This window comes from Pavona decussata, unplaced genomic scaffold, assembly GCF_977016875.1.
Source record: "Pavona decussata unplaced genomic scaffold, jaPavDecu1.1 SCAFFOLD_53, whole genome shotgun sequence".
Classification (NCBI taxonomy): domain Eukaryota; kingdom Metazoa; phylum Cnidaria; class Anthozoa; order Scleractinia; family Agariciidae; genus Pavona; species Pavona decussata.
Genome location: NW_028145475.1, coordinates 1,775,001 through 1,790,376, shown reverse-complemented (window position 1 = coordinate 1,790,376; position 15,376 = coordinate 1,775,001). Strand labels below are relative to the sequence as shown.

The following is a 15,376-nucleotide window of genomic DNA, read 5'->3' as shown; positions in this document are numbered from 1 at the left end:
CAGACTTGCTGACTTGCAGACCTGCAGACCTGCAGACCTGCAGACTTGCAGACTTGCAGACTTGCAGACTTGCAGACTCAACATACTGGCCTTTCCCAATTCATTTTAAAAATAGTATTATGTAACCTCCGCCATTCCATATCATGCGCTGTCCGCTTGGTACGCTTTGATACTTGGCTATTTTCACGGTTGTCGTTCAGGAATTAAATTCTTACGTGCGCCAATTTTGACAAAACGTTGTCAAACTATATAGCAAACAGTATAATAAGGGCTAAGTTCTGGAAAAAATACAATTTTAGTGATTATTTTACATTCTAAAATATCAGGATCGGGTAAACGCTCCGACAAACGAGGCCTGTTGGATTGAATTTATCGGGTATCGAACGCCTGGCAAGAACGAATTAGCTGCACAGCGTTATTCAAAAGACATTAATAAGGCTTTTCCGATATTTTGATTGGTTATCGAGATATCCGAGTTCAAAGTTAGAATAGCAAACAAATATGTAGACGTGTTGCTCAGGTGGTCGCCATACTAAAGTTAGTTTGAATTTAAAACCCTGTGCGAGATTTTAGCTCTTAAAATTTCGTAAGCAACAAATGCCTCCACAAGGGATTATATCACCTCGATCGTACTAAATGCCGCGAGCTAGTGAATCAGCAACACCCCATGGAACCAACAACACTAGCACATAATTCTCGTTAAATTCCAAAGTCGCGAAAATCCGGAAGTATGCAGGTCGCGCAAGTCTTCACGGTTGTCCTCTGAAAGTAGCTAAGTAGCCTTAAAAGCGTACTAAGCGGACAGCGCATGATGTGGAATGGCGGAGATTACACAATATTATATTTAGAATGAATTTGGAAAGGCCAGTATGAGTGAGTCTGCAAGTCTGCAAGTCTGCAGGTCTGCAAGTCTGCAAGTCTGCAAGTCTGCAAGTCTGCAAGTCTGCAGGTCTGCAAGTCTGCAGTCTGCATTTGTCGCACACCGTAATTAGATAACCGTTAGAACGTTAGGATAAAACGTTAGCATGCTGTGCAGGCCGTTAACTATCCGTTATCTATCCGTCCGTTAGCGACCATTTAACGGATAAGCGTTAAGGTACGTTTTCCCGTGCACGGTCACAATTTTACATAGAGAAAAACGTTCATTAATGCGAATATCAGTTCAATTTAAAGGAAATAACAAACTTTTAAGAGAATGAACAAACATTAGACGCTTCTTAATGTTCTTTAACGAGGAAAAAAAATCATTACAACAGAGATACAGTCAGTATAACAATCAAGCAAGTCTTAGCTCTATCCTTCAATCAACTCCCCATTCAAACATTGTGGTATATGCAAGTCTGCATAAACCTAAACCACACTGCACATTTTCTGGCAATTATCGTGTTCACGTTTCTACTTTTCTCGCGGGGATCTTCAAACGGCCTAACTATCCTTTCACGATGCTCATTTGGGATACGGTTTCGACGAACTCTGTGCTCCATTACTGCGAAACCAGTGTGCACATGTACAGCATCGTTTTTAAATTTAAGTATCGGTATAAATCCATTGGGAAATTAGTCAGAAACCACGTAATTAAAAATCTTTTGTAGTTGAAATTTTATTCGCACAATGGAACGTTAACCCTAGGTTAATGAATCTTCATTCCCACTAAAGAATGTTGTTTTCAATAAAATGCTATACTAATTAGCCTTAAAGGAATCTTCCTTTCGATGCAAAACTCCTTAATGACTCTGCTACAAATTGAAATATTTCATTTCCTAGTTAAACTGATTATAAATTAATTTTATTGACCAATGTTTTCGTGCTAATGAAAATTTATTTCCTGATAATGAAGGGCAAAAGGTGTAATTATTTTTATATTGTGTAGTTGCACTATGCACTGCACATTTTCGTAGCTAGTAGTTCCCACACCTTCACAGCACTCGAGATGAGATGGGAAACTATTGACTCGTAATTGTTAGATGTAGATGTGGAGGAACATTGCCAACAGCCTATACACACTGCTCCTATCCTAATTTATTTTATTGCAGTTTGACCATTGCAAAATCGTAGAGAAAAATCACCAGCAGTTCTCATAGGAGCTTGACGAGATGCCCCTTAGAATGGAATAAGTTGAATGTATCCCTGCTCCCTGAGATAAACAGAGTGAAGAACAAACCTTCTCATTTTCATCATAGATCCCAAAGGAGCAGATCTGATGAAGCACAGCCCTATCCAACAGGAACAAAGATTTTTGGCAGACTGTAGACATGGGTTCAGTCACATGGCTGACACTGCAAGCTTCTTTCACCAGATCCAATGACACTTTGTAGGCTTGCCATCTAACTTCAGAATCAGGATGAGCTAGTAACTGGAGTACTGTCTTCCGGCAAACAGGGATGGCCCTTTCATCTGCCATGGTCAAGGGATCACAGACCTTGCTACAGATCTTCAGAGCCTCGCAGATGAATTCCATGTGTTTGTGATAGGTCAGGCTTGGAACAGAGGCTTCTACCAGGTCTGAAAGTTCTTTCAAAGAACTCCCTAATTCCTAAAGGGAAACAAACACAATTTCTTTGAATTGTGACTCTTCCTTCATAAAACCTGCATTATTTAAACAACCAGTGTGCAGTCAGATTAGGTAAATGCATAATTTTGAAAAAAAAAAAAAATGGTTATACCAACTGAACATGCAGATGTCACATGGACTGTAGGTATGAATTCAGAATTTGGATGCAACACCAAATACATACGTTCATGCTCTTTGGAGGTATTCCATCAGGCAACACCAACATCCAAGCAAGAAGGCTGCAATTTATTGGTCACTGTTTATTTCAGGAGTTTGTAAGCAGCACAGTGATATAGTGAGCCCACATACATACATGTAGAGCCCCTCCAATGAAAGAGTCCATCATCATACACTCTGCACAGAGTAAAATCACTCTGTCAACATCTTATCATCATATCTGTTGTGACATTGGTCACATACAAAGGATGTGTATGTGTATACAGTCTCAAAAGACTGGAAGGAGAGCCACAGGAAGGGTTTCTGTAAATGAGTCCTGATACCACTTGGCATTGGCACCAAGAAAGAAAACGTGGAATTGAATTCCCGAAGCGTGGATATCCACGATCAAGAAACACAACAGGAGAGTGGTACAACAAAGGACCGCGAAGGGAGCAACTTCTCACCAGAACAGTGATGATCAAAATACACCAATCACAGCCAACCATCGTGGTATAAATGGTGCCGGGTAACCAGTCGACCTCATCGCCTGATGAAGACTAGCAGTAAGCAGTCAAAATGTTGCGAATTGCATCTCAAGTGACTACATGTACACCGCGAAACAAACAATACATTTATTTTTATTGTATCTACCACAATGACCAACAACAACTTCTTTCTCGACAAGTCAGAAGATGTTGCAATTGGCCCAAGTGAATGTAAACGAGCTCTATTATGGGGGTCTTACAGCAGGTGAAGCCAATTCAGTAGAGAAATGCACCTGTACCACTGCAGCACAGACTGCCAAGCCTGCTCAGGAGTCAAAACAGGTTCTAAAGCTGATGGCGCTCTTCCATCAACTCTCAAGGCTGACAGATGCCTACTACCATCTTCTGTTCCTTTGTGAATCGACTAACTGACATGTAACACAAACATGAAAATCACTTATACCTTGACTCTACAAGCCTTCAAGAACTTGCAAGTGTTGACCATTGACACACAAATGTCTTGAGTGAAAAGACTCAGTTTATGTGAATATGGATCCAGAACAGCCAGGTACCTCATTGCTGCAGGTCGCAGGTGACCATGAGTTGTAGACAGGAGTTCATCCATGGAAAGGAGCCACATAACTGTTGTTACCTCAGAAGGGACCACCTTTGAGGACTGTAGAAAAAATGGATGAAATACATCAGTGCACTCTTCTTTGAATTATTCCATCTCTGGAGACTAAGTATAAGAGGAACAAAACATATAATATGTAATGGAGTATTTAATTACAAGAACCATAATTTTGCAGTTCTGTACCATGGAATTAATATAGAAACACCCTGCATCAATGAGATGGATATTTCACTCCTGTCACTGACTGATTAACAGACAGACGGACCGACTGATTGATTGATTGACTGACTGAGTGATGATTGACTGACTGACTGATCATTGATTGATTGATTGATTGATTGATTGATTGATTGATTGATTGATTGATGACTGACTGGCTGACTGACTGACTCATTGACTGACTGGCTAACTGACTGACTTACAGGCTGATGATTGATTGATAACTGACTGATAATTGATTGATGAGTGACTGACTTATTGTCTGACTGACAGGCTGGTGATGGATTGATTGATAGATTGACTGACTGACTGGCCGACTGACTGACTGACAGGCTGATGATTGATTGATTGATGACTGACTCAATGATGATTGACTGATTGAATGCCTGATTATTGATTGACATGACTGACCTACTGACTGATGATTGATTGATTGATTGATTGATTGATTGGTGACTGACTGACTGACTGATGGCTGATTGATTGATAACTCACAACTGACTGATGATTGATTGACTACTTACTGACTAACTGATGATTGATTGATGACTGACTAACTGATTGATTGACTGACTGCCTGATGATTGGTTGATTGACTGACTCACTGACTGATGATTCATTGATTCTCTGACTGACCGAATAACTGATGATTGACTGACTGACTGCTGAACTGATAACAGAACTGATTGATGGAAGGTTTGTTGGATTGATTGATTGATTGATTGATTGATTGATTGATTGATTGATTGAATGGGTGAATGATCAACAAATTGGGTATTGAAGTACTAAGTGACTGTGTCAGTTAATACATTGCTAACTGCTTCTTAAAGTAATCTAACTTTTACATGAGAAGTGTATGGCAAAAAGCAGCTAATCCCTCCAAGATTTTCCTATTACCATGTTATGTTCAAAATTGTCTTACCATTTCCAGAGGAACTAAGTTCTCAAGGAACTGCATCAGAAATGTTGCAAGATTCACAACTGTCATTCGGTGTACTGGCAGTTTGTGCTTTAGTGGCTTGACAGCTTTCTCTTTGTTGTCATCATGAAATAGTTGAATGTAATATTTGATATGATGTACTATGCTTTCACCCAAGCTCTTCATGATATTTGTAAGTGATGTTGCCTGAAGAACAATAAAGAAATGATACACTGAAGTAATTCAATGTTATCCTTGCATGTGAATGATTAACTTTTGGATGTTAAAACTGTACAAAAAGGCATAAACTTAGGGCACACAGCAGTCTGACTTTATTCAAATAATAAATTACATTCAAAATTAGCTTGCTAGTATGAAGAAAATTTGTTGAACAAATGCAAATGTAGCCTAATGCTTATGTGCACCTAGAATTTTGAGGGTTACTGTACCGTCACTGATAAGTACACTAAAACCAAAATGGAAGACATACACTATAACTTAAAAATGCTGCAGACATGTAGACAAAACATCATGCAAAATTACAATCTCATACATGTACACACAATTTCAACAACTTGTACCTCTTGAAGCATTGCCAGTGGCTTATGATGACCACCATCACTCACCATCAGTGAATTTAACTGTGTCCCACATCTCCAGAGATCAACAGGAAAAACATTCTTCATCAAACTCAAAACTTCATGCAGCAAATTAACAGCAGATTCAACAACAGCTGAATTGGCACACGAGGAACCCTTAAACATGGGTATAGCTCTGGAGAGCAGAATCATACAAAACTCCTCTAAAGAGAGTTGGTTGAACTGCCGTGCTTCTGTTACCATTTCATCCTCATCATCATCACTACCTTGAGAGGCCTTGGTATCAGACAGATTGGAACTTGACCGATCATCGCTAAAGAACAACAAAATATGAGGTGAGCACCAACACAAACCAAAAGTAGCTGCTTCACTCTCCCGTAAGGCATACATAAAATTTACTATCCATAAATTAAATGAACATCAAATTGAATTACAAAATAAGAAATGTACACAAAAATGGACACAAATTTACATTAACACATGTATAAGCAATCTGCATACATTTACATAAAATTAATACATTTGCATAGAAAATAGGTAGGCTGTTCTTCTTGCCATTCTGGCCTAGCTTGATAACACTGGAGTCCTCTTCTAGAAGAGATTTCAGATATTTAACTTTACATGTATAGCAGAGATGTCAATGTTCTGTTACATTCAAATGCAAAGATAAGAAAAACAAATGGGTCTTAAAGCACTATCCTTCACCATCCAGGACACCCAGCACCACAACTGTTCATTTCTCTTTTATGCTGGACCAAACAGAAGCACAATGTAAATTAATTAAAGGTATGCACAGAAGGTGTTTGGAGCTTGCCTTTTCCTTTCATGGTAAATCATCTGCATCAATGACTTGCACCAGTAATTCCTTGGCATTACACTTTGTCAATCTTGCAAGTCATTTCAAATCAATACAATGGGTGGCAAAGAAGACACAAATTCACCAAGTCCAGACAAGATTGCATTGACTCAGACGTAAGTTGATTTGAATCTATAAACCGTACATGTATGTACATGTATGTATGTATGCATGTATGTGACAAACAAGTCCAGTACATGTTTAAATCCACACACCTGTCAACTCCTCCATCTCCAGTTTCTCTGATATTTGCCACCTCATGATCAGTGCCCTGGTTTTTCGTGTCCAATGATATTGTGATGTGTCTGTGTTTCCAACAGTCTGTCAAATAAACAATTGGGCAACATTCTACAGTAAAATTAAAATACAGGTATCTTCTAAAGGATTTTTCAAGAATATCTATAAAATTAAAAGGAGTTTATAATTAGCAAACAGCGTCCAAAATCAACAATGTAACAGAAAACGCCCCCCAAAAAAGAATATAAATGTGATATAGATTACATTCATAGATTTTATCAAACAATGTAATTCAAAGACAATTCACTACATTCAGCAGCTTCATGGTCTGCCTACTATTTCATGCATGGCTTGCAAATTATTACATGACTGTATAGAGTGAAAACTTTAACAAATACAGTATCCTGCAAACTACACCATTTCTTTCAGATGAGTTTCAACTGGCTTGGAAATCAATATTTGAAGGCATAGAGGCAAGAATAGAGATAGAGTAAAATTGTCAGCTTGTTGGCTCTGTTGCCTTGAAATCCTGTCATACAATAATTCTGATTGGCTTTTCTTTGATCAACTTTATCTGCCTTATTTCAAAGCAGTGGGTTGTGTGTTTCCAGAGTTCGTAACCACTGTAAACGGCACTGTAAAAGGCTGATTAATTTTGTACTACAGTCGAACCTCCCGTAAGCGACCACCCATAATGTCAAGGATATGTGGTCGCTTACGGGAGGTGGTTGCTTACCAGAGGTCAGACCACAGGGGGTCTAAATTTCGGGTACTTTACATATGGTAATTATGAAGACCAAACCCTTTTGCCAAAGCTTATCGAAACCCAAAGTAATAAGTAAACTTATCTTAAGACTGCCTGATTTAGGAGCAAATAGTAAACGGCATTTTTGCAATGTTACATTTCAAGCGTAAATCATCCACAACTTTCCGGTTTGTTTGTTACATAATTCAGTTGACGTTCTTTATCGCTACAATTTTTCTGTTGAGTAATACAAGGTTGAGAGAGTCATCACCGGTCATGCACATTTGCATGCTATTTACAAGATAAGAGAGTTTCTTTCCTACAAGTACACTATAGTGCATGTGTATGTTATCAATAATTATTGTTTCAATGGTAAGCTATTTCAGGAGACACTTCCGGTCGCTTCGGCTGTGAGATTTTAATACGGCATCCGCTGTAATGATGTGGGCCAATATATGTTACAGCAACACATTTTGCAATTTCCCCCCACGTGAGATACAGTAGATTGTGTGTCAAGTGGTTGCCTACGGGAGGTTAAAAACAATTGAAAATTTTAAACAATCATCTCTAAAAGTGGTCGCTTACGGGAGGTGGTCACTTATGAGAGGTGGTCGCCTACGAGAGGTTCCATCTATAGTAATTTGACTTGAAAACTTTTGGTATTTTGGAAAAGGTGGTCGCTTACAAGAGGTGGTCGCAAAGGGAGGTTCGACTGTAATTGTACAGTAGGTTCAACTTTCCAAAATTCTCCACCTTTTTGCTTCTCTTTTCTTCTTTTTTATGACATAAGAATAACAATGTATTAAGAAAGCACCAGAAATTGTGAACAAAAAATGAAAATTAAGTGTAAAGAAGTTGTAAAATAACATCCACGGTATCTAACAATCTTACATTGCGGCATGACACCAATCACCAAGGACAAAACTATTTTCAATTCCACAGTTAACTGCCTCATTCCATTCTGAAAATTACTTGGATATCAGTTCAGGGTCAGCTTGAAAAAAACTGGGCATTATTTAAGAGTTGGAATCATTTTTGTCAGGGACAATTTGGGGATCAGTTCGGGGTTGGGGATCAGTTTGGGATCGGGATCATTTCAGGGGTTGTACAGTACTTGCCTGGGCATGTTACTCGTGAGAGGGATACAGTTGACAAGGCTCTGACTGTTGGAGGAGTAGGGACCCCACAATAGATTGGAGCACGACCCACTTGCATTATTGGACACATCCTGGCCTCTAACCAATCTCTATCCCAACTACAATTTAAATAGTTTTGCTGCCTTGCAGATAGTTCTTGGCTGAACTAAGGCTACAGGGCCTCATGAACCTGGATCACAAGGGCATCAAGTCAACTGCTAGATGTATCAGCAACCAAAAAGTTAGCTTGAGACCTTAGACCAAGACCTTCAATAGGTCTCAGCAAAAGGAAGGACTGCATCCATAAACTTTTCACAAACCTTGATCAGGACAGAAAAGCACAGGATCAGACACTGCCATAAGTCTTACACGAAGATGTCGACTCAAGTCATACAAGCACTGCATGGCGCCAAGAACAAGGCTGTCATCGTCATCAAAGTGGATCTTGTCCTCCAGGAGTTCTAAAAGGGACTTGAGTAAACAAACATAGTATTTTATGATTTTTCTTCTTTCAGCGGAAACTAATGATAACCATGTAGTACAGAAAAGCCAGATAAAAAAATATGCCAATAATGGTATACTATATAGCCAAATTTGTCAAATGCACTCATGGAATCTTTGATTACTGCTTGTTCTATTATCATTGTTATATATATGCATGGAAGAAAACAGAATAACTCAGAAGCAACTCCGAAAGTGTGGAATACAAACACAGAAACAGACGAAGAAGAGAAAGGCAATTGAGACAGTAACTTAGAGACTATAAATGTTGAAGCGGCAGTCATATCAATCTTATCGTCAGTGATGCTTTCAAACACTTTATTTCAGAAAATAAGTACTTAATATCCTTTGCACCCAACTTGACATGCCAACGTAAATTTTATGTGGCATTTTTGTTCAAATTACGGAAATCCCGCAAAGCCGCACTCTACAGATATCAAATGTTTGTGAGGCCTTATGTGCCACTAGGTATGAAGGAGATGGGTAACACATACATGTAACTTTTGTGGAAAGTGCTTCTGGGGTGTCTTGGCAATACTTGTGGAGTTTTTGTGGAAGAATTGATGTGGCCAAAGTTTGGTGAAAGTCCACTGGTTCCTTCCCAACAGTAGGGGTTATTTACAACTATGTGTTTTCTTGGATGGTGCACTAAGAGCACTGTAAGTACTACACTAGACTGTGCAGTTGTAACATTTGTAGCACCTGATGTCATTCAAAATATCTGACTACTAACACTATGTACAGTACATTGACTTTGCATTTAATAATTTTTGTGTTGTGGGCTGCATGCAAATACTGGTGATTAATATGGTTTATGCAGTACATGAATATGAATATTAATTTTTTTTATGCAGTGTTGCAGAGTAGATGCCAAGCACCTGACTGTATAATATTGTTTGTCCTTTGATGTCCAATTTGTTGTTTGTTTGGATGGAATAATGACTTAAAGCTGCTTTTCGAAAGGTATTGTGTGATGTATGCATATGAGAAATATTGGTCCATTGGGTACCATCAGTTTGATGTCAAGCCTCAGACTTGTGTATCATTCTATTGTCAAGTACGGAATGGTGCTGAAGCAGTTCTATACCAACAAGGTATACTGGTCTGGACTGGAATGAGCAACCCAGGAAGCCTGCTAATGGGCTACATAATCTTATGAACTGCATTTTTTTTGCATTTCTTAATCTGAAATTAAAACTAGTGAGGATTCTTGTATCACCTGCAGCACACTTGGCCTGTGTAAGAAGATTTCTGCAGGAAAATCCTTGAAGAGCACATCTCTGAGAAACTCACAAGACTTGACCACCAGGGATGAGCTGTGACTCTGTAGACGACTGGCTGTCACAGACAGAATGTGCCTGTCACTAGCTGACAGAGGCAGCCACGGGACAAATGTCAGGCTTGACTTGTTCTCGTTGAAGTTCCCTACAAATACATGTACACGGTGGTTCAGTTCAATTAAACTTGACCTTTTTGCTTTATGTGCACTCCATAACAGCTCTTTACCCAGTTCTGCCTTCTTCCCATGATGAAGGAAGAACAGGATGCAATAACATTGCCATATACTACTAACAAGTAACAACAGTTTTCTAGCAAGATAAAATAAAATGCAAGAGTGCAGTGGCCTCTTCTTTATCTAAGTAGCCTCCCAAGTGGGTTAAGGGAGACGACAAAAAGTCTAGCTCAGTCTGGGGTGACAAAGAAAGTGATGGAGCCTGCAGATATTCCTTTGATGCTGTAATTCCACCCCTCTGTACTTGTTACAAATAACCAGTGAGTTATGCATCAACACAGGAATTATGTGCCAATCATTGCGCTTCATTGAGTCGGAATATCAAATGAATAATATTAATCAATACAGTACTGTAACTATTATTCACTGGGGAAATGCAGCAAGAACAAGAGCGAATTTGTCAATTCTGCGAAAAATTCTTAAGCTCGCCTGAATGCAAAACAGTGCCGGTAGTTTCTGCTTTTCAACTCTTTAGGGATGGTGCCTCCTTTTGCTACTGCGCATACGTTCTGCACGTCTTGCGATGGTCCGAGAAAGCCAGGTTTCTAATGGCGGTGCCTGCTAAAACAGAGATATTTTTACGCAGTTTATAACTATGTGGGAAAAGCAGATCTTGGCAAGGGTTACTGGAATCCGAAAAGAAAATAAGGGGCAACCAAGCATTTTTCAGAGATAATTAAGCTTCAATTTGGGAAAAAATGTCATACATTGTTTTATATTTTGGCGCCATTTTGAATTATTGTTGCTCAACTATCTCTGAAAAACGCGTGGTTACCCCCAATTTTCTTTAAAAAGGCCTTGCTAAGATCTGCTTTTTCCACATACAGCTGTAGTCATAAACTGCCCAAAAATACTTTGTTATTAGTAGGCAACGTCCTTAAGAAACAAGGAATTGCTGCTGTTATTCCTGTACGATTGCTGACTGATGTAGAACCTTCAGTAAGACCTTCTTTGTCTCCAGTGCCAATGGCAAATGGTTTTAGGCCTAAGTTAGATAGCTCCTCAACATTGTCCTTCATCATTGACACCAGTGGTGTGACAATGACAGCCATAGAATGTTTGTAAGTTCCACATTTTTTTTATACTCAAGGAAGCAACTGGAAGATCAAACTCTTGCCAAAACCAGTTGGTAAAAATTCCAAAAAACAGATTGTAGGCAAACCTTCTGCTCTTTTCTAAGCCCAAGGATATGGGGAAAAGATCTGCTCAAATTCCACTTCTCCAATCCGATCGAAAGTCCGGCGCGCTAACCACTACACCACCGCGCCTCCACAATCCCTCAATTAACTACGACTAAATTAATGTTGAATTATGAACTTAATTAGCTGAGTGAACTTTACATGTACCTGCCCCCCAGCCCTTAATTAATTGCTGAGTTAATTAGATTGTCATGAATGTTTGGGTAGCAAACAAAATACTGAAGGAAGGAGCTATCTACATGTAAAGGGAAAGTGGCGCCCAAAGTCCTTTTAATTACTTCATGAAAAACCAACACTAAATGAACGCACGATCGTTTGGACTCTATATGAAGTTGTACAACTGTAAATACACAGTGGCATTCAGCTAAATTTACTTACTTGATGAAGTCTCTGCACTATAAAGTGAGTGCATTTGCACAGAAGAAATAACAGTATCATGAGTTGTCTCACCATCTCTTTGTTGGCCAAAGTACCCTGTTGCAGAGTTGGTGCTCAGATTTGGGTGGGAGCCATTCTTTACAGCTACTGACTTGCCATACTGTGATCCAGTTTCTTGGTCACTTGGGTTAGGATGACCTGAAAAGAAATGGAATGCTGAATCACCAGACTCAAACTTGATTTTCCAGACAGACATACAATCATGTAGAATACTTTGCACTGTACACATAAGCTTAAGTAGACTTCCTGCCTGGAGGTAGCCTGCGAACTCAGACGTATTTCCGGCTGTCGCTTCTCTCCACTGAAAAATAACGCCAGAGAGAAGTGACAGCCAGAAATACCTCTGCATTCGCAGGCTAGCCTGGAGGGTACACTCCATTTAAAAATATTTAAAAATAAACCATGTAATCTTGAGGGCTGGACAGAAAAAAAAAGACGATGTCATTTGTATGCAAGGTTAAAAGGTAAAGTCGTATTACAAGCCCAACGTCCACACAGCCAGCGCTTAACCTGGTTATCTGTAGCTCCCCTCCTCCCAGATTGGATGCTAAAGTCCATTGCAGTGTAATACCCCGGACAGTACATGTATGACACCAGTACCCATTTCTACACCTGGGTGAAGAGAGAGAGGCAATGCAGAGTATTTAAATTTCCAATTTAAAATGCCTCCACAGATTTTTCTGTTAAATTACAAGTGGTTAGGGTAAGAATTCTTTTCGATATTCACATAAGTTTTAGGCTCAAGAACCAAAACTGGTGTTAGATGAGAAGGTTGAATCTTGGTAAACTTTCAGTCGTTAATCGCTATCTTCAAACAAGAGTTTCATTTTATTTGTCTGGATCTATTTCACTGCTGTTCACGTGCTGTGAATATTTATGATTATGTGAAGTCGTGCAAAACGTAAAATTAATTAAGATAATTATACATATTATGTGCTTCTGTTTCTCAAGTCTTCCATTGTAAATTTTACCTTTTGCATGACTTCATGTTATGATAAATATTCAAAGCACATGAATAGCAGTGAAATAGACCTGAAAAAACAAAATAAAACTCAGTTCGGAGAAAGCGAATGACGACTGAAACTTGCCCAAGATTCAATGTTCTTATCTAAGACCGGTTTCGGTTCTTGAGCCTAAAACTTGCGTGAATGTCAATTTTTATTTTGCCAGAGATATTGGTGAAAAATGCAGCAATAAACAAAATCACCTAGTAAAAATTGATTCATTATTTACTTGAAAACGCTCTCACAGATTGATTTCTAATTTTGCCTACAAGTTGTCTAGATTGAGTACTTTAAATCCCTACAGTTTCATCATAAATTGTCTGACTGGATTTCAAGATAATCAACAATTTTTAAAATGAGAGGCTATCCGCTACCGTTGCCATGGTAATAGTTGTTGCTTGGAAACTGATGAGAAAATTAACTTTGATCATATGTTCAAATGATGATGCAGTATCAAGGAGATCAAAGTTTATCTTCTATGCAAGATTTTTTATATCAAAACTTCCACCCTAAAGTCCAGAAAAACTGCTGAGAGCCTCCTTAACTTCAAAACCCGAAAAAAAAAAAACTTGTAAGCAACATCGATATTTTAAAATTCACCTACCAGAAGACTCCTCATAACCATTATGGTCATGAGAGATTTGAATGCTCGTCACAGGATTGTGCTCTTTATACAAACACCGCTGATCATGATCTGTGGCATCCTCTTGTGGCAAACTAAGCAGCTGATGTATCACATTATCAATGCTCTGGTACAGTTCAGGATCCACATCTTGCCTCAAGTGTGACAGAAACTCTATTGCTCCAATGCTCAACAAGCCTTCTGCTCCAGACACAGGCTGAAACAACAAGTACATAGATAAACAGGCACTTTATGTCTGAATAGGGTAACTCATTCAGCAAAGTACAATACAAAGTAGTAGTAAAATTAATGCATCAGTCAATTCATTAGAACAATGTCCATCATCTTTCTGGACATTAGGGGGGCACAATCTCAGAAAATAACACTGAGGGTGGGTATTGTATCTGAACTTGGGGGGGCTGATATTTCATGTACTCTATCCTCTTTAACCGCAGAGATGTCCTCTTACTAGAAGTTAAAAATATAGCATTTGTATGTAAGAAAGCTGTCTGCATATGGGAGGTATCTGTTGACGGAGGTTCAACTGTAGCATTTCTCCATGCCATAGTCAATCAGCAAATACAGATACAACTACAATTGCTCTGGTTTATATTGTTATGTTTATGGTTCAAACATTAATTTTCAAAACAGTTAAATCTTTATTTTTCTGAACAAAGGACCATAAATATCCAGATTGGTTACTTTCAACCGTAAATTTTCAAACCAATTTAAACAAATTTAAGCCAAAACATATTGTACATTGTACACTAACCTTGGACAGGACTTCAAGAATTTCCAAAACTTCCTTCTTTAACGGTGGGTTAGGAAAGTTGAACCATTCCAGCAGATTAATCAACAACTGCCTCTCATGAACCAAATCCGCTGCACACACTAGCTTGTGATCAAGCTTGAACAAGATGTTCCTTAATGCTCGCACACGGATTTCTTCTACATTGTGACCTGTAGGTGCAAAAACATTTAAGTTGAATAACATGGATTCTGTACATATAAATTCATGCTAACTTGCTAGATGAAAATAGTTTGGAGCAAAACAGTCTGTTTTAGAGCAGGGTTGAAAACTTAATTTTGAGATCATGAACCATGCAAATTATGTGGGTGACACCATTAATTTTTCTCTGACTCCTAATATTGGTATTTTCAAACGCTTGAGTAACAGCTGGTTATGAAAGGGTGGTAGTGAATATTATTGTTCAAAGAATTAAAATGAAGTTTGTCTTCAAGTCTTGATGAGTGTTTTTCTTCCCTACATGTACATATGCTGGGGGCTTTGCTAGAAAAAAATCCCCCACAGGTGAGCCAAGGTGCCTTCCATTGTGTCCTACCCCGAAGATACACTGGGAGTTTTGAAGTTACATGCCAAGAAGTCGCTGAAGCGCCCATGCCAGGAAAATGTTTAATATGCCAGCTACCAGTAGACTCTTTAAATCCTGGATATTTTGAACAAAAACACTTTGTTTGAAGGGTGGAAGTTTTCAAAAGCCTTGGTAATTTTTCATCATGCCAACCCCTATGTGGTAACAATCCAAAGCCAGGCATTA

At 38.8% G+C, this 15,376-nt stretch overlaps 1 protein-coding gene across 3 annotated transcripts in view; it reads right to left on the bottom strand.

Annotated features, from left to right (window-relative positions):
* Positions 1 to 15,376, bottom strand: part of LOC146480406 (rotatin-like) — a 45,855-nt gene that overhangs the window by 28,046 nt on the left and 2,433 nt on the right. For 2 of the 3 annotated variants that reach the window (XM_085109573.1, XM_085109574.1), the window contains exons 2-11: positions 14,590 to 14,777; positions 13,800 to 14,034; positions 12,132 to 12,329; positions 10,261 to 10,466; positions 8,861 to 9,011; positions 6,638 to 6,743; positions 5,594 to 5,879; positions 4,971 to 5,174; positions 3,659 to 3,871; positions 2,162 to 2,533 (exon numbers count right to left, since the gene is read on the bottom strand). In XM_085109573.1, coding sequence (XP_084965699.1) covers positions 2,162 to 2,533; positions 3,659 to 3,871; positions 4,971 to 5,174; positions 5,594 to 5,879; positions 6,638 to 6,743; positions 8,861 to 9,011; positions 10,261 to 10,466; positions 12,132 to 12,329; positions 13,800 to 14,034; positions 14,590 to 14,777 — 2,159 coding nt within the window. The remainder of the gene's footprint in view (positions 1 to 2,161; positions 2,534 to 3,658; positions 3,872 to 4,970; positions 5,175 to 5,593; positions 5,880 to 6,637; positions 6,744 to 8,860; positions 9,012 to 10,260; positions 10,467 to 12,131; positions 12,330 to 13,799; positions 14,035 to 14,589; positions 14,778 to 15,376) is intronic. The other variant, XM_085109575.1, reaches the window with a different exon arrangement.